The sequence below is a fragment of the Oxyura jamaicensis genome, chromosome 1 (assembly GCF_011077185.1).
Source record: "Oxyura jamaicensis isolate SHBP4307 breed ruddy duck chromosome 1, BPBGC_Ojam_1.0, whole genome shotgun sequence".
Lineage (NCBI taxonomy): Eukaryota > Metazoa > Chordata > Aves > Anseriformes > Anatidae > Oxyura > Oxyura jamaicensis.
In genome coordinates this window covers 183,141,031-183,167,333 of record NC_048893.1, presented here as the reverse complement: position 1 = coordinate 183,167,333, position 26,303 = coordinate 183,141,031, and the positions used below count along the sequence as shown (strand labels likewise).

The following is a 26,303-nucleotide window of genomic DNA, read 5'->3' as shown; positions in this document are numbered from 1 at the left end:
GTAACTGCTCCTGCCATCTCAAACTCTGCACAAGTTGCCCTACAAAGAGAAGCCATCTCCTGTCTGATAAGTGCATTTGTATGGAAAAGTAGGCAGCAAAGTTGATGGAGGGAGGACAGGGGGAGAGGAAAGGGGAGGAAGGGCAAGGGAAGAAGTGGGAGGAAATCTTGTCTACTGACAAGAAATTCCCTCCTGGGTTCCAGAAACCTTTCTCTTGAGAAGTTAAACTTTAATAAAAATGAAACTTTAATGAAATTGTATGTAAAGCTTAAGTTTCTTTAGAAAATTTCCATCCAGTGTAAGACATCAAGCTTCCAAGGCTGAAATATTTCTAAACACACTGACATCTAGGAACCTCATTTAAAAACAACTGAATGGTTTAAGTGTTCCAAAATCATCACAATAGCTGTAAACAAAACCAAACAAAAACAAAAAAGCAGCATCTATAACAGCAATAACACCTTCAGAGTATTCTCGGATCGCAGTACCTTTTTTAAAGTGACAGCAATGTTTGGTGCTGTGACTCTGCATGGAATGATCATCTCTCTTCCCACAGTCATGTGTATTATTTTAGGTATATCAATGTTCATCTCTACAAATGGATTGCCTGTATCTGCAGGAAAAGAAAAAGAAAAGGTTAATTTCTAAAATTTTGCAAGAGTGTGTGGGAATTGTAATGATGCATACAGCTTAACTGATCAAGCCTATTTATAATGAAAGTTAGACATCGTCCTCAAATTATTCCTTTGTTTACTTTTATCTAAACAACTTCAGTAGAATACCAAAAACAGGAGTTCGGTACCTCCTTTAAAATCCAGGGCAGTTCAAGTACCTTTTTCTCATTACAGCTTCATCTCTACTGCTGGGAGATGTGGTTTTATTCTCAGGACATTTCAGGAGAAGTAGTTATGGGATGTGAGCTGAAATTCTCTTATCAGGAAACCCTTACACAAGACATGTTCCTGCCTTCAACAAGGAAATCGATGGGAAAAAATACATGTTGACTTCACTAGGAGAAAGACTCTACTATGATTATTCAGCCATATTTTCAACCATATATTCCCTGAAAAGGGACTAGCAAGAGTTAACTATTCTTCTCCTTCCTAATATCACAATACCTATATGTCTCTTTTGTAAGTGACAAGGTAAATGAAAATGGCAGGAAAACATTCATTCTGTTTGACTCAATAACTAAAGCTTGGCAGAGTAATTTACCGTCCCTTGAACAATCTCTTTAACAAAGGGCATTGTCATAAATAGCTTGCGCTGGGAACAAGGAACATTGCTGCAGCTATTGTTTGAACCAGTTAACAAAGAGGGGCTCAAGCCACTGACTCTGGCTCCAAATCTTCTTTGCAGGTGTTGAGATCTGGAGGTTTGGTTTGACTCACTGTTCAGACAGACTACCTCCAAATTCACTTAAGGTCTGGCTTTTAACTCTTGAAAAAGTGGAACATTCAGATCTCAATTCCATGCTTATCTACAGCTCCAATGTTTTTTCAGGCAAATCTTATTATTTTCACTGAGTCAAAAATCTTACATGTAACAATGGAAATCTTTCTTGGAAAAGAAAGAAGTAAAGCTAGCAAGAATTGACCCTTTACAAAACCTTAAATTGTAATTGTTTTACTAAAGTTTTGGTCCCAGAATTCTGCACATTGACCTATGATCACTCAAGTGATTCTTTAAATACATTGCTTTTGTTTCTCTTTCAGACGTATGATTTGCACTTCCCAGTGTCATAAAAAGTCTTCTGCCTTTAAGATCTTCTTTTTTATTACATGCAAAAATATTTTTGTGTGAGACATAAAACAGGAAGATAAGCAAATTCCACCCTAATTTATACTGGGGAGAATCCTAAGGACAAATATCTTAAATATACAAAAATGTACTGAAAACGTTTTCCCAAAGAGGTTTAATGAATTTGTTACACAAATTTTATGAAATGAAAGACTATCACAATGTTTTACTTAATAATAGGTGTTAAATGTCCACCAAGATCGCAAAAGGAACTTATGAGTAATAGAGGATGCGCATGTAATAAAAAATACCCTAAGGACTTGTTAGGCTAACATTTCCTTTGCAATATGATTCAAGGAAAGACCAAGAATGAACCTGTTTGAAGCATGGTGAAAAGAACCTTTTTTGTTTTTCAGGGGCTGCAGGCGTGTAAGAGGTGACCTGCCCCTTAACATCACCAGACAAACGGATTTACAACTCCCCGAAGACTTGTTCGTCTTTGTCACAAAATTAAGAGCTCCTGCCCAAAACCAGCAAGCTTTGCAAAGTAGTTTCCTGTATCATAATCTCCAGATCATTACAAGTGCGAGGAAGAGCTGCTGTGGAGATTACCGGTGCTGTCTGCAGACAGAGTGTCACCACTGACTGATGCCAACATCGAGGCCACGGGGGCTGTGCAGCTCAGACCTTGCAGGATTCCTGTCCATCTGAAGGCAGGGACAGGAAACGAGCACAAAAAACCAAGCTTAGGCTTTTTTTTTTTTTTTTTTTTTCTCCTTCTTCTTCAATGGAAATTAGCATTTGCGCCTGGAGAAGTCAATGAAGTGCTGCATAAAAGTTGACAAAATGCCCCAGCTCCTCTTAGTAGGCTTCAAATCTCAATGACGGCCTTCCTTGGTACATTCCCTGCCATGGCATGCCAAGGCACCAGGACGCCAAGGGCTGACTCTGTGCCCCCGCGATTCGCGTGCAGAGCTCCCATTGACATCACCGGGGACTTCCGCCATGGACCGGAGGGCAATCGATGGCCCCAAGTGCTCCAAATGTCTTCCTGCTTTTGATTAAAAGGAATACGCATCATGTTTCCTAGCACAGTTTTGTTTTCATAATGAGTGTGGAGGCTTTTCCTGATTCCCTTTGATTTCATTCTCCTTCTGCCTTAATGGCCTTAAGGGGATATTTTTGGTGCTTCAAGACCAGGATCTGTTCAAGCTGAACTCACAGCAGCACCAGGGCAGGGTATGCCAACAAAGTGGAATCCTTCTAACCCCTCAAATAACAACACTCCTTGCTTCCTTTTTCCCCTTTCCCTCCCATCATAGCCATTGGCAGTGGCTGCTGCTACATTTCCACCCAATTCCTTCCTGAGGGGAGGTAAATGCCAGCCTTCCTTGACCAGCTGTCTGGGAGAACATCTAGGATGACCTAACCTCCCACCTCAGCAGTCTCTGAGCCAGCTTCACACAAATTTATGTTCAGAAAGATCTACCTATAAGAGGAACATGGTAGATTGACCAGTCTTGAAGACCACATCCAAGTCACACATTCAGCTTCATCAGGATTTGGAGTAAAAGACCTAAGTGAGCTGACCTCACTTTTTTTTTGGTTTTGTTTATTTATTTGTTTTGCTTCAGAGCTGCTTGCAAGGGTAAGGAAGTGAAAGAGGGATTGCCAAAATGTTTGCATATGCCAAAGGTTGCTTTAAAAGTCACTTTAGAATATTTTTAATTGTGCCTGGAGTTAATGACTGTGTGTTGGTTTGACTGTGTTCCTTACAATATCTCTCACTTACAATCAACATGAAACCACAAAGAGAAGTCAAGAAATCAGAAAATCCGAAGGTCACTTGCTATATTGTTAAAGAACGTAAATAGCAGCTTTTTATTAAGCTGGTTGGCAGCCAGATACAAACTTGATAAGAGACTTAACACAAGCAATATTATGTCTGGTATCAGTAACCTGTCTAGGCTATTTATGGGCTTTGCACAAACAACTAAATTAGCCAACACTGAAATGTCAGATTCAGAAAAGATGGGGAGCCTCATGCTTTTTTTTCTACGTGCTTCAGCTACTGCAGCTACTGTTCTTGCTCTTTTTTTTTTTTTTTTTAAATATAACTTGAGCTATGTAAGTCAGAGTACTTATACATCTGCAGGAAGAAACATTTCAGGGAAGTGTGAGCTTCTTGAAATCTCTGCAAATTTGTCCTATAAAGCTCTTCCAAAATACCTATACTTACACCCGGCTCATCATTAACTTTATTTATTTATTTATTCAGGATAAAAGAGCCAGAACAGTCTTTTCCCCCATGCACATGCACTAAAGTACAGACATGAACTTTGCTAAACCTAATGGGCCAATTGCCAAATTCCCCTTCCCTTTCCAGGGATTCACCCTGACTAATTGCAGTTATCCTGGCTAAATTAATAGGGCTTGTTCAAAAGTTACTCAAGGAGAGCTTTGCACACTGAGAGTGGATATCACCTCACACATCTAAAACACATACATCCTTCTCTGAGCTATGTGGCCAAACAGTGTAGACACTGGAGAGCAGGGGTTTTCTGGCATGGGATTCATCTGACCTGGTTTAGACATCTGTTTGATGGTGAGATTAATCAAGCCCTAGGAAAGGCACTTATTCAGCCTTCTCACATGTAGATGTCTATGTTGTTTAAGAAAAAAAAAAAAATCCCATTTTGCATGCATGGAAGCACAACATCTTTCTGCAATAAGGGCTTTTCCACTCTTCCTTCTTCTTAGCCTGTAAAATAATACTCTCTGAATACAAACTATTTCTAAATCTTGAAGGAAAACAAGAGCTATAAATTAATAAACACAGAAGTCAGGAAAAAAAAAAAAAAGGAGGGAAATACTTCATAACTGGAGCACATTCAGAGACAAAGCATTGCTAGTATAATTGTACAATGATTTCTAGGCAGTGTTTGTTTGTTTTCCTTTGAGACTAGTTACACTATGCTATCATCAACGTAGGTCTATCACACATTTAAAAAGTGGTTAAAGCTCTTAAGAAAAAGTACTTTAACCAGGAAATTCACAGTGCAGTAATTACTATGTTCAGAAAGTTATCTCTAGAAAGTCATTAGAAACACTTTTTTGGCTGTATCCCTTCTTCAGGATGGGTCATCTTGGAAATGTATTTCCATTACAGTGGCAGATATAAGGCTTGGTGAGGAAACAGGACCTCAGAGCTGAGTGTGCAGCCTTTGATGCTGCCAAAGCTTCCATGCATGCTCTGCTCAACACAGTGAAGTGCGATGTGAAGTTCATGTACACACAATGACGCTACTCAAAAGTACAGCAATTATAGGTGATTTACGTCAGCAACTCTTAGAGGGCTCTGTTTTTTAACAGGAGCCTCAATAGACACTAAAAATGTGTCCACATACTTGATACAGCTGTAACATAGTTTAATTCCAACTAGTTTCCTTTTCATAATAGAAGTGCTATCATACCAATGACTTTGAGAGTGTAAGCCAAAAAAGCACTGCTCATAGGCTAGAACTGTGCCAAAACCAAAGACAAAGAAAAAGCACAAGAGAAAGAGTTTCCTAGGCCTTGTCAGGTTCATCTGTTGGTACATTACGTCTGAAGAAGAAAAAGGAAAAAGAAGAAAAAAAATCTCCTTTACTGTTAGCTTTCAGCACATTTTGTCTTCCTAGTGTTTTAATCAGATTTCTTTTGACTTTGAAGCTTCTTACATCTTAGAGACCCTTCAGGTAACTCTTTTAATGCCATCACTGTTCTGCAACATGGTACCTTTGGTGTTTCATGAGTCAGTCTATTCAAGCTAGACGTTAAATCCATGACAGTTCTGGGCCTGGATACATCTAACTGTCAACAACTAGACCTCCCAAGGAGACATCATACTTCTAGCACTTGCAGGATACAACTCTACAGTTTGAAAGTGCACTTGAATCCCCGGATGTTTTGGCATTTCAAAAGCTTACATTTGGAAGCATTCAATGATGCTAAAGTGCTTCATTTTGGACTGTCATTTTGGAGAAATGACATTGGAGACATTTTCTTTTTGGAGAAAAAAAAAGGTGCTTCTTTCCCTCTGTTAAGTACAGAAAGAGAACAGACGACTGACTTAGAACAGAGATCTGTTTTTAAAACAGAATGTTTTAAATGATGCAGTAAATGTATCACTTTGCAACGAAAAGTGTGTGGTCAGAAGATATACACCACAGGAGTGTGAGGAGAGACAAGGTGAAAGAGAACTGTGGCAAAGCAACAGGCTAATAGCTAACTTCAAGTACCACTTGGAGAAAAATTCTCTGCTGCAGAAGAACTAAAACATTGTTTTTTTTTTATATTAATAGCTGAAAGCTATCTTCATCACAGGAAATAACGTTTAAACTTGAATCAAAGTTTGTTTAAATTCCCACAAAAATCTAAGCTTGCTATATTAATGTAATTGAAGTTATTTGCTTTTCTCTGTTGTACCACGGGAACAGGTGATCAAAGGCAAAGGAAGAAAGAGATGAGAGTAGAGAATGAAGAGGACTGCACATTCTTGAAGAAGAAAGAAAATGAATGAGCTCCAGCAACTGGAAAAGAGTGTCGTGGAGCTACCGGAACAAAGGCAGACAGAGAGAAAAGCCTTAGCACTGTCCCTGGGGAAGTCTTTGTAGGTTTCAAAATAGCCTGCTGATAATCTGGTGTTTCTTAAATGTCTTTATTCCATAATGATCTCTCTCCAAGCAGAAAATTCCCCATGTCTTACTCCAATGTCTGCAGTCACTATTCATTACAAATCTTTCCATTTAACTTCCAGGCTGCAATTGTGTAACAAAACAGTTCTGGGTCTGCGACAGTGGAGAAATTGGCAAAGAGGCATATGCTTCATCTCAGATTTTTCCCATGGCTCATGGTGGAAGTCAAGACATCAGTTTTTTTTAGAGCAAAGTCCAAGGCTCTTGAGAGAATTCATTTCCCTCACTTGATGTCTCAATTCCTGAGCAGTGTGTGGTCAAGAGTTACTGCAGCGCACACTGCGCAGTCACTCCACTGTGCAACTCAGTAGTGACCTCTCCAGCTGAAAGAAGGGTGGTGTCAGGACTAGCTCCTGAAAGAAAAGTCACCAGCCTGCAAGTTCTTGAGCACCCAAACACCACATTTCAGAAACGCTTTAAGCCGTCCAGGGGAGCTTGGATTTCCAGGCTCCTTCTCATCATTTTGCATCTTATTTTTACCTGCAGAAGCTCATCTTCTGCCATAGCATGCTCTCATTTCTAAACCAAAGGACTTACTGGGTTTATTAATTCTTTATTTATTTAATTAATTTTATCCAGTTCATTTTCAGTATCACTCTAATTACGGAAATGAATATCGTTTTTGAAACAATAAGTGATGACTTCCTGTACAAACAATATCAACTTTCCTGATTTGGATTCTGTGTTTGTAAATAGCAACTATTTGTTCTCAACTGCAGCATACTAAGACATGGGAAACAGGCACCTTGGTGATCCACATGGAGCTAATATGGGAAATGGACTGACACAACGTCCTGCCACAGGAAACAATACAAAACTAGGAGGGACTCAAATTTTACAAATGTTTATTTCCTAAGCACCCACAAATCCCTTTAAGATAAAACTGAACTCAAGAAAGTTAGTCTTGACAGAGTGTTTTTTTTTTCTCATTTTCACCCCACTCAGACAAGGTAATCAAATTTCCTGTGTGTTCAGAGAAACCTTAACTTACGTTATGAGATTCCTTATGTATTTTCTTTCCAATGCTAGTGCTGTACTGATCAGAAAGGATGAGTTTGAGTACTCTGAATCTTGCTTCTTTTCAATCTACTCGACATTTCTTCCTGAAGTTGTAAAATTTTGAAGGACCAATACACCTTTCCTCATCTTGGGACAGAGTGACACTTTCAACTGTCCTTACAAGAGCAGCTACATCACAGCCTCCTTTGTCAGCTGTAGATTGCCATACTTGTATATGTCATTAGTAGGACACAATCAACATTTAAGTGTTAAGAAATTGGCTTTCAATCAAAAAGATTGTCGAATTCTGAAAATTAAGATGCTGAAGATGTCTAAGCTTGATACAGGATTATCCCTTTTTGGCAAGTAAGGTAGGATGAAAAACAGTCTAACCCTATTTCAACACCAACATCAACATTTAAGAACTGGCCTTTGAAAAATCAATGTAACTAAGGCACTCAGGCACTTGACCTTATCTTTAACTGATCTGGGGGAAGGTAGAGGAAAAACTATTCTTTAATGACTTGCTTTTTTTTCTGTCATGTGATTTAGTCAGATTAGCCGATTCACATATATCTGATTAAGGCTATCTGTCAGGTGCAAAGAAGCCATGTACAGCTCAGGAAGCAGTGAAGAGTTATGAGGACTAATTACGTCTTCCATTTGCAATAATTCAGGATCCAGAAAAATTAGCACTCCAAACAGGAAAGAGACCAAGGGAACATGAGGGAATCTCATATAATATATCCTACAGAAGGTTTAGCAGAGAGGTTCTTGGTCAAGGTCACTATCATCCTTGCTCTTCTTGTGTGGTGAACAGAGAGGACTGCGGGTAGATAAAGATGTGGTCCAAGGGTAGCTAAAAATGTGGTCCAAAATGACAAGTTCAAGAAGGTCCCAGGATGGGAAACTCAAAAAAAGTCATCCAAGCGCATTGTAATTTTTCCTAGGCAGTGGTACATGTTGACTGCTAAGTTAATAACCTTCTACTTTCATCACACTTCCTTGGATGCACCTGTAGTTTGGTATCCAGAGGATTACAGGTAAATAGTTGGGTGAGGAAAATACTCTGTGGCATATTCCAGAAGAAGCAGAGCTGGATGAACAGCATGAATTGTTCAAAGATTCTCAGTAAGGCAAAAAAAATAATGGGGAGAGCTATCTCATTTTCTGTCGCTGCACTGAAAGGTCCACTTCATTCTGTTTTTCCATAGCACCAGTCCCACTCTTTGTGTCACAGAATGAAAACAAAGGCTAATTCACTCTGATGAGAACTCGTTAAAAGCAGCAGACACATCATTTGGAAATGTTCCAGTCGTACGTTCTCTCTAACACAGGCTTCCAAAATCTGTGAATCCTGATACCTCACAGTAACCTATTAACTTTCTGCTGTAAAAATCAAGAAAAGCTATAATACAAAGTTGAATGAAAAACCTAAAGGGTTTATAATTTATTCCTTTATTATTGTTTCTATTGAACTGCTTTGAGAAGAATCTGATTGATATCCTGGAAGAAAAAAGGATCAGAAAGTAATTTCTGTTATAGCCTAATTGACCTAATTCTAGCATTTCCCATATATTGCACAATACTGGTTTGCTGAAAACAATTCTGTATTTGGTTTGAATCCAATTATTCTAGATTTTTAAAACTGGTGTAACATGAACTGCGGAGTACTTTTATGAATGTAACTTGCATGCAAATATTAATTTTCTACAGCATGACAAAATTCAGTGATCTAGCAAGACAGCTTTGGTGTCCGTCAGCTGTCTAAAACCGTACAGTCTTACACAGGTTAAAGTGGACATTGCACCATATAAATGGGTTTCATCAGTCATCACTGGATTAAGTTATGATTTCTATAATACCTATTTCACAAACTGACTTCTAGTTTACTTCCATGCGGAGTTTGAGTTACTCCAGAGGACTGGCTGGGTTTGGTCTTTTTCTTTCCTTCTTTTTTTTTTTATATATATATATATATATATATATATATATATATAACAGAGAAAACACTAGCATTTGCATTTGGAAGCTCTGAGAAAGCAGGTTTTATACATAAAATGGTAAATTATCATGACATTTTCCAAGGATGAAAATATCATTCAAAACCCTGTATTTAACCACAGCTGATGTTCATTTTTATCCATTTTGCTGTACTGAAATGAAAGTACCAAGAAGTGTTAAAAAACACGATCTTACCATTAATAAATACGTAGACTGTAGATTCCTTCTTCTTTTTCGCTGCACTTGTTGGGTATTTGCAGCTATAGTTTCCAGTGTCACTTGCTTGAGTTCTGCTCAAGGTCAGACTGCTGCAGGACTGCTTCCCATTCCTTCCACAGGCATACTTAATTACTTTCAGCCTTTTGCTGTCCTTACTTAGAGTTTCAGGCAAAGACCATGAATGAACCATTTCCCCCCTGCAAATACAGATAAGGAAGCAGAAACAATTATGTTGGGCTGCAATTATATAGCTCCAGTTCCCAAGCTTTCTTTTTTATTATATCAGGCTATTTCTGGGGCTCTCTTTTATCTTGTTTTCCAAAAACAACAACAGAAACAACAAAGAACTACTAAACAATTGCCATTGAAGTTCACTCCCCACCTTTCCCCACAGCATAAGGTTTCATTTTTTTCTAATTTCAGTTACAAAAAAAAAAAAAAGTAAAAAAAAAAAAAAGTATCAGGTGTATGAATTCCCAGCCAAATTATCAGAAGCCAGCTCAGCTGGTTACCTGCATGTGAGATTTAAAGTCTGGCCTGCTTGAACAACATGCTGTGTGCCATTTATGCTCAGCTCAGGAACTTTTAATTTTGATCCCGAACTAGATCCTAGAAAAACAAAGAAGAAAGACATTAACAATGACGAATCATCCAGCTCCTTATCTGCACATATTTATGATGTTATAATGGAAGAAGAAAGCAAAGCAAAGGCGTGCCCCCCTCACCACACATACACCTTTCCTCTGGGCAAAATCCTGCTGTCCTGACTCAGGACTCACATCCTTTCTAATGAGAATTACTCAGGAAACTAAGAAGAAATGGAAGCTATGCAAGTTTTGGTCAACAACATTGCTCTCAAGTTTTTTGCTGAATATACCATGAAGCTCAGGACCTTGTGGCTGCACACCTAGCCAGGGAAGTGTGTCCTGTAGCTACACTGCTGCATTTCCTTAGGAAGCACTACCATGACAGCTGCTTGAATGGGAAGGGCAAAAGTCAGACACAATCACAGCAAGAACCATATATTGACCTCTGAGATACAGAACTCTCACTCAGAAAACTCACTGCAAAGCTGGAACTGTTTTGGAAGGAGTCAAAGAGGATTTAGGACCTTCCCTTCCTGACTAAAGCACTGCTAGCTACAGTTCTCACTAGCTTCAGGCTTCTTTATGGTAAAGTGGTATCAAAAGGCAACTGGACAGCTCTACAGTAAATTTTAAGTAAAAGTTCAAGGTACCCTCCAGACCAGACCCACTGCTCGTTGAGAAAGCAAGCATGCCTACAAGCCCCCTGTCACGGCCAAACCATTCTGGTGTGATGGGTGAAACCCTGGGTACCCAGGGGATAGTATAATGTGGGGTGGCCTAGGATGTCTGAAACATTGGGGCCAGTTTCTCACAAGTGATGTGAAGGCAATTTTTAGGAAGTCTATGAAAAAGCATCATGGTCAGAAGTCTAAAGGACCACAGGACCTTCCCTTGCATTAAGTCAGCAAGTGCTAGAAAAGCATAAAGTTTTACCTCTGCACCATAACAGGCTATTGCCAGAAAAGCTTTTGTGTCAAGCAGACAGAAAGGCATGCCTTAGAGCAGAAACAGTCCTTGATCCCACTGCCCTTGCACCAACAGCAAAGTGTTCCAGAAGCGAGGAACATAACAAGCAAATATTTTGAAACATTGAAAACCAGTTTATGTCTAAATTTGAACCCCAAATGCAAAATGTGAAGATTTGAGTATTGTGAGAGAAGACCAGGGAGTGCTCCAGATCACTTTACTCCAAGAGAAAGTATTTCATTGTCAACATATGAGAGAAGCAGCATTGTGTAAACAAGGGTACTGTGGATTTTCCCCTAGAATGCAGTCAAGCACAGTTTGAGTTTAGCTATTTTAAGCACTTCTAAGAGATCCCTACCACAGCTGAATATGAACAGCTGTATGTACCAAACACAGTAGAAATTGCTAATCCTTGTGTGGCTGCCATAAATCACCTCTGGAAAGGCCTCTCTCTTTCATTGACTGTAGAAAGAACTTTGAGACATCACCTCTGGCTGAGGTGAGCAACTAAATTTTGAGTGTATAAACTTTCCCAAGTCAATTAGTTACTCCAAATTCAGCAGCTTTCACCCAGCAGTATATGCATCTGAGGATGTATCTGAAGATGCATCTACTGCTGAATGTCAAAACTTTGTCCTGAGATGTGAACTCGTTCAGTCCAAGAAAGGTCTAGAAGCCAAGTCTACATTTTTGGAGAGAGATGCTAAAACTATGAAGACTTGGTACAAAAGGTAAGGAAGCATGGCCCTCATCTGCTCATACTTATTTTTTATTTTTTTATTTTTTTGAAGTGTCAGCTGTGCTCCATCTGTCAGTAAGTATTTCCTACTGTGGCTGTGGCTGTCATGCTACTCCTGTACGTACTAACATCCATGCTTGTACAAAAGAAGATTTAAAGCGTACGCTTAAATGTAGACATAAACTAAGTTATAGCTCATTTGAACAGGCTTCAAGTAAGAGCATAACAAGTTTTCAGAACAAAGTGGTTCTTTGAACTTCACTACAAATATTACCAGAAACTGAATGGTGATACTGTACAAATACACAGACTTCCTCTGTGATTTGTCTAGAAAATCACACTTATAACTAGAAATTATATATTCTTCCCACTGCTAACAGGGGAGAAAAAAGAACATGACAAATCTTTGAAGAACAATTTGTTATGTGATATATTCCAATGTGTTTTTCTCACCTACCATTTTAGGATCTCCGCTCTGAAGTGCTGGGTCTGCCAAACAGCGCATTGTGCTTTTATGGGATAGTCCCTTGCAGATGCATATGGTCTAATGATCCTATTGAGTTTCAGTTCTGTAATAATGTCCCTAAAGGTAAACACTGGGGACTTAAGATAAAACATTACAAGAGCTCAGGTAGCTTCGGGCTTTTTGGTTGACAGGGTTTGTCGGTGCCCTCCAGCTAAGCTACCCGACATGAAACTACCACGTTCCTTCATTTTCTTTATACTTCTCTTGTCATCCTAGCATTGGAAGCTGAGAACCTCTGAACTGAGTGCTCGGCTTTGCTCAGCACCACCAGCGGCACCCTGTCCAGGAGCAAAGCCAGCCAGGCACCAGCATGACTGTGCCTGACCCACGCAGGGAGCAGAAGACCAGCCCTGGGAATGTGGGCTGCAGTTGTGTCCAAAGTCTGCCAAAGGTGAAGGGCAAGAAAACATTATAAAGGTTACAGACTTCTCTCTTGGTAACTCTATGTTGATATGAGACGTCCATGTGAAAATCTCAAGATGAATCTTAAATTAAGCATACAGAACAAGAGAGCCTGGTAGTGTGTATGTCAGAAGACCTGCCTTAGAGTTATTAAAATTGAATGAAAAGAAAAAGAAATATTTTCACCCCCATCCTGTAGGCAAAAAAAGAAAGCCAGATATGCTGGATAAATATTGAAGCTTTTGCCCTTTTACATGTATTACGTGTATCTAAAAGACACCACAGTATTTGTAAATATTACGGGTGGGATCGTAAGGAGTGCTTAGTGTTTGTCTAACTTTGCTCCCATTGATATAAGCTGGAGTTTCACCATGGATTTTGAGTACATTTTAGACACAACTCCAGTATTTAATCATGTTAATATTCAAGACCTAGCATCAGTGCTTTTGGCATGACATATCAGATTTGTTATATGTTCATCAATTTAGTTTTCCACTGACAAAAATCTGAAGTAAAAGATGTTATTTCTGGCCAATATTGTTGCTTTTGCAAGTATGCTAGACAGTATTTTTACCAGCAAAGATGCTAGGTCTGAAGTAAAATAGCTTTATTTGACATCCTATCTATTCATGGGTCATTAACTTCCTTACATTTTTAAATGCTACAAAAGTGATGCAGAGTATAAATGCAATGGAGTTTGACATGTTTACCAGAAAAGAAAAAGAAAGGAAAATAGCAAGGAAATTCCTACTGTCAATATTTAGAAGTGGGTTATACCTTCTCTGAACCTTCTCCAGGCATTTTACTTGACACTGTCTTTTCTGAAGGGTCATGGCTCAACAGGACATGTTCACTTATCATTATGCCTGTCACTAGGCGACCATCAGCAACCTACCCTCACACTGACCTACATTGGGGGGTGCAACTTCTTTTTTTTTTGTGACAACAAGAGAACTAATTAATCCTGATAACTGAGGAATCTCTTCCCATAGGGAAAGGGGTGACATTTTTATGCATGTTCTATTTGTTTTGGAAGGCTTATTAGATACATGTGAAAGTCAGACAATAGGGTTGCTTAATTAATGAGCAAACATCAGTTTAGACTGCAGAAGTTATTCTATTTAAAATGAGGAAAGGACAAATATATATATATATATATATATATTTAAGAAAGCAGAGGGAATAACCTGTAATTTGCAAAGGAATAAAAGAACAAATTTTCTTTAATTATTTTCTGCCTTGCAATAAAAGGCAGAACTTTTCCTGAAATAAGTATACAAATTTGAATTATTAGTTAACCAAAACCACTGATTACAAGTAATTAAAAAAAAAAAAAAAAGATAAATGAACCTGCATTAATTTTTCCAGTATGATGTGAGTTCATTTCTGCAGAAAACCAAGAAACCATGCATACATGGTGTACCTTCCACTAAACCTTGATTTCTCTTAAAAGTATAGATCTGCTGAACTCAAAATTAGACCCACGTTCTGAATTATTACCTCTGTTCTGACTTTTCTAGCTTCTACTTTTGAATTTCCTTTTAAAACCTTAAATTTCTGCCACCCTTGGCTAAAGAATGTAAACCCAAAATCTAGCTCTATGTCTTAATTTAAAGAAAGATACTACATTAGAAGTTATTAGAAACTGCCTTGAGGTTAACACATTTGGTGGTCTTTAACTTCTTTTTCATAATTTGAGGCTAAGTGATTTTCCAGCCACTCCAGATATCCTGAACATGTTGACTAATCTTTTTTCACCTGCACCATGAGAGGTTAAGGAGAATGATCAGTTTGTCTTTGCAACTTCAGTGTATACAAGGAGTCTGACCTTCTGGGTTTAAAGTGCCATCTGTGGGCAATAAAGTTATCCATCAAGAAGTAATTGTTTTGGTCATTGTTTGGGTTGCACGTGTGTTGAGGCTTGTTAAATATAACTGATCCTTTGTAATTTTTACCAACAAATATAATTTCCTCCTTTCAAGCACATTCAGCAAAAATGTCTTTTGTATAGGACAGTCTTGAAGTAGAAAGGGAATGCACATGATTTCTTAATAGGGTCTTCACCTCTCTGTGCTCCTTAAAACGTGGGTCATTCAGTTCAAATGCAGCTCAGGACTTTATTCTTGCTTCTGAGCACTCCCTTGTGAGTCATCTGATTGAAGGGAATGGTGACACCCCCACGTGTGCAACTAATAAGCAACTGCAGGGTCTAGCCAACATGGTTAGGAACATGCTAGTCACCCAGAGGGTTGACCTTCATTGTGCCCCAGTGAAAATGAGCTGACCGATCTCAAGCACCTTAAGCAGAACACGGCCACCAGCTAACCTCACATGCAGAGAATAGGTTTACTCCATTTTGTAAAATTAGATATAGAGGTAGTTTTCTTTATTTCAGGGTTCTTCATGAGATACTGTATTACCTTTTCTTCTAAAGGTACTTTAGGTCATTCTATGGTTAAATACAACTTTTTTTTTTTTTTTTTTTTACTTCATTATGCCATATCACTCTATTAAAAGAAAAAAAAAGAAAAAAAGAAGAAGAAGAAGAAAGGGAGAAAAGGGAACTTGTGGTGAACTTCGAGGAGCTATTTAAAGTTGTAATTTACATCTGACCATAAGGAAAAGTATTGACCAACACTTCCTCCTAGTTTAATCAACATTGAAATTCCCATCGGCTTCAATAGTTGCGTTTAGAAAGAAAGAATTGCAAGAAAGTTTCCAGGCAGAACTCTATCAAAGTTTCAGTAGTGACTGGAAAAAAAATGATTGTTTTCTTGCCCCAAATGTGAAACTCCAGCCTGCTCTTTCCACAGGACAAGAGGGAGAAGGCATCATTCTGGATAATGAAGCTTTCTACTTTTGTTACTGCTGGTAGCTAGGAAGACTTGTCCTTCCCCATGGCAGCAATATCCCCTGCCGCATCTGCATTGCCTGGGTCTGGCTCCTGCAAGCAGAGGTAAAAGCACTGTATCTACTGCCTACACTGAGAAGCAGCCTCCAGGGAAGACCTACAGTGCCAAATCATGAGCCACCCTGAGGTTCAGAGCAGCATCCCCAGGTCTTTCAGGTGCCACTGAGGCTCCCATTCTAAAGGAAGCCTCACAGACCTTGTACTCCTAATTTCACACCACATCTCTGAAGCAAATCCAAACACCACACCTACAGTTGGCAGAAGAGAAACCAGGACAGCTTATCTGTGAGGGAGCATGGAGGTATGCCTGTGACACAAGATAATTGTCCAGCTGAGCAAGCTGATGATCTGAAATGTAACTGCTATTTTGGTCCAAGCAGAATTTTGCAGGGCAATCTGGGGCCATGGGGACTGGGAAGGGTTAACAGACATGGGTCCATGGGCCATAAGTGGCTTTGTCCCTGTTTCCTGTTTGCTCTGGTGCAAAGAGAGGCTCTGCGTGTGCTGGCAAACAGAAACACGCTGCGGGCAGAAGAAATGGTTCAAGCTATCTCACTTCTCAACAGATCCATCACTCGCACATGCCTCTGCTGTGACTGAAATGTGTTCTCAGTGCTTTCAAGATCAAGAAAGTTGTTAAAAGCTGTTTACTAACAAAATATGCACTGATTCATAAAAATCATCAATCTGTTGATTCATCCCTTTCAGGACCAGAAGGGGCATTCCAATTATCCCATCTGCTGTTCTGCACAATACACACCCAAGTGATTTCTGAATTTAATACTTGAGAGTAATGAATCTCAACTATAATTTAAGAATTTAAAGTACCACTGGGATGTAACATCCAGCCAAGAAAATGTATAGGTTAATGGATGAAAGAACTGGGATCCTTTATGATACTGCATTGTAACAGAGTCTGAAAAGCGTAAGGTTTATCACTGTAGACTTGAAGAGTCTTGTGCTGGCTAAAATACCCTGACTCCGTACCCTGGAATTAAAAGTGACAACAGGGCAAATGGACACATTACTGACCAAGAAATCTCTTCACAGGCACAGAAAGATGTGTGTGTCTAGTTTTTCAGCCAGCGTCCTTCCTCGCTCAGTACTGGATCTCAGAGCAATTGATAAGAGTTTATTTACTACATGCGTGCACTTACTGCACACAGATGTGTAAACACGCTGATACAGGATTAGATGCTATAGAGGCAATAACATCAGGTACCTCAAAACAGAGCACATACACTTCTGATAGCACTTCATCAGCACATCTGAGCAGCACACACTACCGTGCCAATGTGGCCAATAGCTGTAAATATAAACAAACTTATATTCCCCCAATATTTGCCACCCAGTTGCCAAATATTTTGCTAGTATTTTGCCCTAGATAAGTAAGGCTCAGTTTTGTGCTTACAGATGCCTGTGGTAAAGCCATTTTATTTCAGTTGTTCATTTAGATTTTTAGAAATTTAGGTCTAGAAATGTAAGAGACTGAAACCACAGTTGGTTACCTGAAATAAATGTGACTCCGGTTACAACTGCTTGAAAGCCTTGCCATTTCCTGTCATAGCCAGGCAACTGGAAAGCCACGGGGATGGCCAAGGTGATGCAGTTCAGTGCACTGTGCCCAGGCAATATCTGCTTGAAAGCACCTGCTTCACGAGCTCACCAAAACCTTGTGTCCCGTCTGCCCTGAAGTTACCAGGTGACGGTTGTGCATGGTCACAGGCACTTTAAAACCAAGGCCTGTTGAAATCAATTTCAAAAGTCAATATTCAGGGAAACTCAGAAAAATAAATAAATTAATAAAAATCTTAGTTTCATCTTTCACCTATTCACTTTTATAACGTCTAGACACTTAACATCTGAAATAAGCACTTTTGCCACCATGTAGCATGGCAAAGGTCCTTGTTTCATTGGCTACGTAAAGAGAACGTCATTAGCAAAGTAAAATCAGCCATGGTCACATTTTTCACTACTGAGCATATGAAATTGAAAGTGGGAATCTGAATGAATAACCTAATGCCTCCAGTACAACCACCAATGGGACCATCGCTGAAAAACCAGCCCAGGCCATTGCGAAAGAGAGGCAGTTGTCACTCCACCAGATGGTGATGCTGTTTGGTTGGCCACTGAAATTCACTCGGGAGGACGTTTTCACAACTCAATGCATGACTAATTCCGTGCTGCATGCAGGATCCTGTGTGGCCCTACCCATGATAGGTGTGGCGGGCAACCAGGTCTGTCTGTCACGTGCAGACACGTCTGCACTCCCTGCACCTCTGCTCCAATTCCACCTTGAGAGTTCCCAGCATTCAATACTTTCATTTTGAGGAAAATTTATGCCATTAACTAGTACGGTAGGAAAGTACCAATATGGAATAAAGGCAAAGCAAGCACATTAAAAACACACACAAAAATCATTTTAAATTCCTATATTTAGGAATTAAGAGTGTAATGTTTTTTGACCAAATTCAATCTCTTTACCAACTTGATACTTAAGAATTGTTACAGATTCCCTGGCAAGACAAACTGAGCAATAAAATAGGATTGAATGGGAAGATTGATTCATATAGAGGTCTGAGCAGACAAACTGCCTATCTGCCAATAATCTGCTGGCTCAGCCAGCAGCACAGGTCTACCAAATCCATTTGGGACTGTACTGGTCATTAAGCTGTGCACACAGGAATAAATTCAGAACTAAATTAAATAAAACTTAGAGCAAACTGCGGGATTTCCACTTAGCTCAAGGCTGCCAATTATTATTTCTGATGCTCCATCATTACACCTGAACTGTCCTATAACACTCCAAGATTAAAAAAAAAAAAAAAAAAAAGAGAGAGAGAGACAGAGTTGGTAATTGACTTCCCATCCACCCTACTTATAAGACAGAGTTATAGAGTTCAAAATAAGAGAAAATAACTAATGTAGAGGGCACCCTCCATTTTTCTTCATTACAGAAGGCATCCCTCTCACCAAGGGCTGGACTGAGGACCAGCCTGAGAGCTTGTCTGAAACAGGTCACTGCTCCATTTGGCCTTGGTGGGCTTGTGGACTTTAAATCAGCCAAGGTGAGGACAGCACTAATGAAGAAAACTGGACCAGGTTTAGTTTTTTTTTTTTTTTTTTTTTGGCATGCAAAAAGAGTGTCCTAAAGAATGGGTCAAGGGTCTAGACCCTTATTACAGTTAAATGTCATGTAAAATACAAAGTTGAGGTAGGTACACATGCAGAAAGTTTCTGGTAAGCATGCATATGGCTCAATTTACATTGAGAAATTATAACCATTAGTACTTAGATTAGGACAAATTAGTACTAGATTAGTACTAGATTAGGACTAATGTGAATTACAGTGCTGCACAGAACAAAGAAAAGTAGGTTTCCACCCCAAACTCTAACAGCATATTATATAGCATAATGAAATGTAATCCAACCTTGGTATATCCATTTGTCGTAAACATAGACAACACCTAAATTTTATCGGACTCTAACTTATTACCTTGACCCTGAGACCCACGGTCTCTTAGTAAGTCATAGTGGATTTTAGATTACACTTCCAAAAAAAATTAGCCTCTGGAGAATGTTATGAGGTAACTACTTTTCTTGCAAGGTTTCTTGTATCTCCCCTGAAGTCCAGATGTTGGACACCACCAGAGACACAACAAGGAGCTACAGAGAGCCCTTGTCTGTTCCGGGATGGCAGCTCTCACGCCTCTGTTAACATTGGTCCGCAGTGACCCTGACAAGAGGTTTTTCCATGAAGGAACGACAATGGGAACAAAGGCAACAAATTCCTTCATCCCGTGGCAGAGAAGAATCCCACAGGAAGGACGCTTAAGCAAGCTATGTGAAATTGTGGAATTCCTCTCATGAAGCGCCCTCATGCTCATCCCTCGCCGCTCCCCACGCACTGAGCAGGGGGTCCTGTTCCCAGGGCACGGGCTTCCCAAGGGAACTTCCGAGGAGCGGAGGACATCTGCTCACGGGTCCCTGGCTCTGCTTTGCCACAGCATCTTCAACCCACTGAAATCCTGGAAACAGCTTCTTCCTAAGCACTTCCTCGTCCACCAGCTGCTAGAGTGGTAAAGAACACCTTGTTTCAAGGCAATAGTCCAAAGGTGGGAATAAAACTTAAAAGAGGTTTTAATAAGAGGGCTTAGGTCATGGATCAGTGGATGCTAGAAGAGTATCTCTACCATCTAGAGAAATATTGGAGTCACACAAACATAAAACTATGTCTATCTCATCATGTTGGACTGTCTTTGGGTGACTTAACACCATGGGTATGGACAAAACAATTTTGCTATTTGGTGGAGTTGATTTGATGGAAAAGCCGCAGTGACAGTAAAATCATGTCATCTGAGAGTGAACCAGTTTCTTCTCCATTAATGGAAACCAAACTGAATTCTAGGAAAGATGATGAATATATTGGTTAAGCGTTGTGCAAGAATCAATCACCGTCTTGAGCAATACAGATGTGTCATCAGCAAGATCCTCTTCCTCGTCTTCATTAGTGGCACATCAAAAAGTGGTACATCTCTACCCAACATGCCACCAAAAAAAAAAAAAAAAAAAAAAAAAAAAAAAAGCCATCAACCCCCAAACATCACCAAACATGGCATGAAACAGAAGAAGTAGTCATCTACAGTCCCCATCCAAGTTCTCCATACATCCTGATGGTTCAGGGCGTAAGTTTCAGGCAATAGTGCCTCTGACATATAGTTTCTAATCTTTTCTCCCACACTCTTGTATTTCTCAATCTGTTACAACTTTGTTTAGCTGCAGCATGAATTCATTCTGTCAGTCACAACAGGCACGATATAACCACAGGGATTTTTGCAGTGCAGACCTCCAGCCACAGGGGAATGAAACTGAACTTCTGCATCTTGATAAAACTATGGACACCTTCCTGTCCATCCCTGAGCCAACTCTAGGACAAGCAGTTCCCACATGGTGGAATAAGAAGTCAAGCCATTCCTAGCCAGGAGTGCTTGGGGAAGGTTGTTTCCCATTTGAAGAACTCTGTGTAGTAAGGATGTATCACAAGGACCAAGGGAAAAGAGGCTGGTGCTGGCCACGTGTGGAATTCATGCTCAAATATGCACTGAAACATTTCCCATACTCTTAAAAATATTGATAGAGAAAAAAGAGACTGCTGTGGGGGGAAAAGTGGGACAAAAAGTTGAAGCACACCTGAAGGGAGCAGTTTGCTGCTTGAAGGTGTCTCACCAAGGGGAGAGGCTTGCCTCCAAGTGCAGAGGTGACCGTGGTGGCTTAGCAACCCAGCTAAACAGCAAAGCTACTCCTGCAGCAGTCTGGCTTTCCATGCCTTCTGGGGCTGCAACAGGAAGCCTCAGCTCCTAATTTTAGGGGATTCAAAGGAGAAGTTTTGCTGATAAAGCCCCACCACAGCCCCAATGGACACGTATTTTTGAAACACCGAACCTTAACTTTCATCTGCTGAGCCTCTTCCTTTCCCAATCTCAGTCGGACACAAAAACTAGCAACTTGATAAACATTTGTGCTTGAAGTTTCCAAACCACATTAAAGTGTAAGGACTCAGCAACTGCCCTGAAAATCTGGACAATTTCCTTTTCTCCTATACACCCACACAGTGTGAAGGGCTACTGGTTTGAGTCTTTGAAGCATCTGACAAAAATAGGCTCAGCTTATTTGTTATTGTTCACATGTAAAAAAAAAAAAAAAAAAAAAAAAAAACTCCTAAAAAACCTCCTAAAAAAGCACCGCCAAATCACAACCAAACAAATCTCCAAATCTCCCCAGTAAAGATTTTTTTAGGGTTTCAAATGTAATGGGTGCTTCAAGATGTGAAGATCGCATGTGAAAACACATGTCAAGTCCTGATTTCCTCATGCATGAACCATAAGGCTGGAAAGTGCTAGCTTAGCCCGAAGGAATTGTTCCAGATTACACCAACTATAAGAGGAAGAAATCTAGGTTTCTATAGAGTATATGTGCAAAGCACCTGTCTGGTAAAACATTCGTAAGTGATGCAGGTGATTTTCTTTAGTAATGCCAAAAAGCATGCCAGTACATGTATCTTTTTTAAAATCTGTTTTATACGACAGCCTCTAACTCTACCTAACAGAAATGTAGTTTGAAATTTTTAAGGAAGCCCAATTTCCATTAAGATCCAGAAGAACTGGAATAAACATTTTTTCAGCAATCAGTTGAGATTTCTAGCCCTAATCCTAGGTTAGACCACTGTAGCTGCAAGGTTGCGCAGCTGTTTCAGCTGAGTAGTCAAATCAGATAGAAACCTTAACTTCAATCTGAACAGCACTTTCAGGGAAGTCAGGTTAGTTATTGTAAGAAATTAACCTCAACACTGTTTAGATTTGACCTCAAATTTCTTCTTTCATTTTTTCCAGCTGACCATGAAATAGGAAAGTCCATCATTTGCTGGAGATTTTGATGATCTAGTTCCAGCTGGAATAACTCAGGCTTGTATAGCACTGTCCACAGATAAGATTTAATATATTCCATTTATCTTCTAGCCACTAATTGTGAGGTATTGCAGGTGTGTTGGAAGCTGGAAATAAAGCTGATTTATCTGACTCATGTTTCTGGAAAAAGAGGACACATAATCCTTGATCCAGCCTGCAGAATCTGATCTTTTTGAGGTTTAAATCCAGTCCTTCAGATTCCCAAGCACTAGTGATAAAAACTGTTGTGACATAAAGTCTGCAACTGGGAGATCAAACCTAAATAAGGCACCAAAGCTTTTATGTTGACCACTACATATCTAGTCTTTAGCATAAATGTGTGCAATATAATTTGTGGAATACATATATACAAACTATAAAGGAAACATATGCAATAACTATGAAAAACAGAGACAAAAAATATTCTTTCCCTGACAGCTAGAACACAAATGTGCAAAGAAATACCAGAGGGCTGAAGTGCCCAACACTCCCATGTCAAAGCATATCTCATTTTTCAAATAGGAAGTCTTACGGCTTGTAATTTGCATGTTGCTTTGGGGAAATTTGAATTACTAAATAGCCATTAAAAAGCTAAAAGATCTCTTTCTGTCTCTTCCTTATGAAATTCTCTGTGGTAACTCCTGAACCACTGACTCATTTGTGAATCTTCTCTGGTACCTATCAGTAAATGAAAGCTGAGCAGACACCCGCAGACTGAAGTACAAGAGTAGTCTATCAAGAACACTTAAAAGGGGAAGTGCTGAACAGCCTCAGTAAGAGTTTCGGGTAAGCAGTGAAGGAACATAAGATGTGAAGAAGTGTGCAGATAGACGCATAGCACTGAACATCCCACCACTTCACCGATTGCTTTGAAATGCTCAATGCAAATGCAAGTGTGGAGAGTTTTACTACTGGCTTAGAAGAAACATGATCAACCAATATGGGATGTCCAACCAAATCTGTGCAAGGATGATTTTCCAAGAAAGAAAGAATAAAAGAAAGGAAAAAAAAATCAAAGAGGTTGGAAAAGTCTGAATTCTGACTTGGAGCTCAATCTCTCATAGTTTCAAGGGAGGAAAGAAATACAAGTTTCCATCAAACCAGTTGCAAAGGCACTCAGCCGAACAGCAGAGAAGCTCCTCTCCAGTGCCTACTGGCCCTGAGCTGACCCCAGGACGTGCATCCCCACAGTCCAGCATCCAGAACACCGAAGTTTTCCCCTAAACAAGCCAGGTTTTTCCCATTGGAGTTGACGTAGGGTGCACATGCCCGACAGTCCCTGGAACAGGAAGGTGAACTAGGGTCTTGTACAGCACAGATCACGGAGTCCACCTTCTCCCAGGGCAGTGGGTTTGCCACAGCTTTCACAATGGGAAACCTTTCCGACAGGAAAGAGGAAGCCGGTGCCCCAGCATAGCTCGGCACCGCGGGAGCCCTTGTGGGAGAGGGACACTGAAGTTCAAGCTCAAGCTGTGAAGGAAGCCTGGCAAGGATTTGAACCCACATTTCCTGTAGCCAGGGTGGGTGTCCCATGCATGTGTCTATTTCAGTGCTACTCCAAGGAGGGCACAGGAGCCTCCTTGGCAGAGAAAAATAGTGTGGGGAAATCGGCACTTTCCTGAGGAAAAAAAAAAAAAAAAAAAAAAAAAAAAAGACGAAGAATACCTATATATCTATACCAAAGTTGATGAATCAGCACTTCCCGAGCCGGAAAACGTCCCGGCGGCGCGGCCCCCCGGGCTTCCCCCCCGGGCAGCACCGGCAGCGCCCGGGGAGCGCTCCGTCCCGGGGGGCGCGCCTGGCCCCGCACGGCCCCGGCTCGCTCCCACGGGCACAGCGGGGCTCAGCAGCACCAGCCCATGGCCACCCGCTCGGGTTTTTGCCTTCTCGTCTCCTCCCGGGATTTGCTCGCATCGCTGAGCGCGGAGATGCTGCGCGCAACACGCGCGGAAGAGACGGGAGCACCTGGGGACCCCATGCGGGGAAAGGTTGTAGGGACGCGGATCTGGTCCCGGTGGGCAGCCCCGAAGTGCCGAGGGACCACCCTAACGCAACCTTGCTCCCAGGTGACCGGCGAGGCAAGGCAGGGGGACGCGGTTCCCATCGCGGCGCTCCGACCCTGCGGGGCCGACTCGTCTCTCAAATTGGGGAAATAAAAAAGAAAATAAAAAAAAAAAGGGGGGGGGGGAGGGAAAGAAAAACAACTCGGGAGGAAAAAAAAAAAAAAAAAAAAAAAAAAAAAAACAGCAACTCGGGGAGGAAAAGCAAAGCTTTGCGCGGACCCATTCCGGCACACTCAGCCTTGCGGGATGCAGGCACGCCGAGCAGCTCCATCCCGCCCGCGGTACGGACCCGAGAGATGCCCCCGACCCAGTCCGTGGGGATTTTGGCCGAGGAAACGGGCACCTTTTCCGCCCAATGGGCAGGACTGGGAGAGGCTGACCCTCGGAAACAAAGCGGGCTGGAAAGGAGTCTGCCCTGCAGCCGAGTCTTTTTTGCTTGCCGCGATGCACCGGCTCAGACACGGCTCAGGGGGAGGCTGCTCCTCGGGCTGCTTTGAGATTTGTGGGGGGTCTCCCCAGACAGCCAGAATCTCCTTCGAGACCCTTCCCCGGTGTGGGGGGACAGGGACAGAGGCAGGTGCCCTCCGACCCCCTCGGGGTACACGTCGTGACGAGCCGGTGACCGTCCGGAGAGGGGTGAGGGAGGGACAACGGGGGTCGTCGGAGCCTTACCTGCGAGCAGGAGGGCGGCTGCCAGCAGCACGGTCCCTGAGAGCGGCTGGCGGGGCATGGTCCTGCCCGCGGCCACGCAGGGCTCTTCCCCTGCCCGCGGCGGCGAGGCGGCGGCGGAGGAGCCGGCTGGGCTCCGACGGGATCTCCTCGGTGCCGGGCTCCTCCCGCGGTGGCGGAGATAACGGCGAGGCGAGGGATCAGCATCCAGCGGCCCCACAGCCCTCCCCGCCCGCCCCGGCCCGCGGAAAGGGAGTGTCCGCCCTGCTGCCAGCTTCACCTCCCGCGGACATCAATCCTCGGCCAGCCCCGGCCCCGCTGATTTATAACTTCTCCACCCCTCGCCGCGCACCCCCATCCCGCCCCTTCTCGCCCCCCCTCGCCCCCGCCCCACATCCTCCGCCGGCAGCACGCCCTCTCCCCGCCCGACGGCAGCAGCCGGGGGAGCTCCCCCAGGGTCTTCCCGCACCTCGATGGGGGCTCGAAACCCCCCGGGGACCCAGGGTTGCCCTCCCCGTGAGCAAATGTAGCTGAGGATGTGCCAGGAGCCCGCCCTGCCAGCGCTGGTGCTGGCTTTCTCTGCCCCTGGAATGTGCAGGTCTGAGCTGGGAAGGGAATTCTCCTCCCTGAGCTCTCACCTCGTGTGGTCTGTAGGGTTTTGTTTTTTTTTTGGGAAAGGCCAAGGAGAGCCTGACAGCAAAACTCAAGCCCCATCTTCCCACTCATCCCCAGAGAAAGGCTATGGGGTGAAAGGCAGGTCTTGGCCTGACCCATTTCACTCCTTCCTATATTCTTACAATATGAAGTAAGCCTCGAGAGCATCTGCAGGAGGCAGGTAGATGTGATCACCCCCAGTTTAAGGAGAAGGAAATGGAGGCACATGCAGCTAGTCCAAGGTCATAGGAAGCTGGTGACAAGAGCCAGAAATAGAGCTCAGATCTCCTGTGTCCCACCAGACCATCCTGTGCAACAAAAAAGATGAGAAGTTTGTGTTGTTTTTATCTCGAGAGCTGTTTAACTTTCAAGCTTAAAGTCGGTGAGAATGCTTCCTGCATGCTCCTGCCCAACTCCCATTCACAAGTGACACCCTATGCTAAGAATTTAAGGCTATGTTTTCCAATCTTCCTGCTCCCAGCTGAGACCTTGAAAACAAAATAATGATAGATACCTTCCCCCTCATCTGCTCGCACCGTGGGGGAAAGAACCCAGAAGTTTCTTTCCCGAAGAGGATGACTCATAAGACATCACCTCCTCCAGAGGAGAGGACAGCAGCTGGGAAAACAGCCGACCAGAGAGGAC

General features: G+C 41.8%; 1 protein-coding gene across 1 annotated transcript in view; it reads right to left on the bottom strand.

Annotated features, from left to right (window-relative positions):
* The window catches only part of FLT1 (fms related receptor tyrosine kinase 1), a 107,762-nt gene extending 82,441 nt beyond the window's left edge, over positions 1-25,321 (bottom strand). Inside the window, exons 1-4 of the mRNA XM_035325461.1 lie at positions 25,008-25,321; positions 10,211-10,307; positions 9,675-9,895; positions 489-613 (exon numbers count right to left, since the gene is read on the bottom strand). Coding sequence (XP_035181352.1) covers positions 489-613; positions 9,675-9,895; positions 10,211-10,307; positions 25,008-25,065 — 501 coding nt within the window. The 5' untranslated portion in view covers positions 25,066-25,321. The remainder of the gene's footprint in view (positions 1-488; positions 614-9,674; positions 9,896-10,210; positions 10,308-25,007) is intronic.
* Positions 25,322-26,303: the final 982 nt, after the last annotated feature.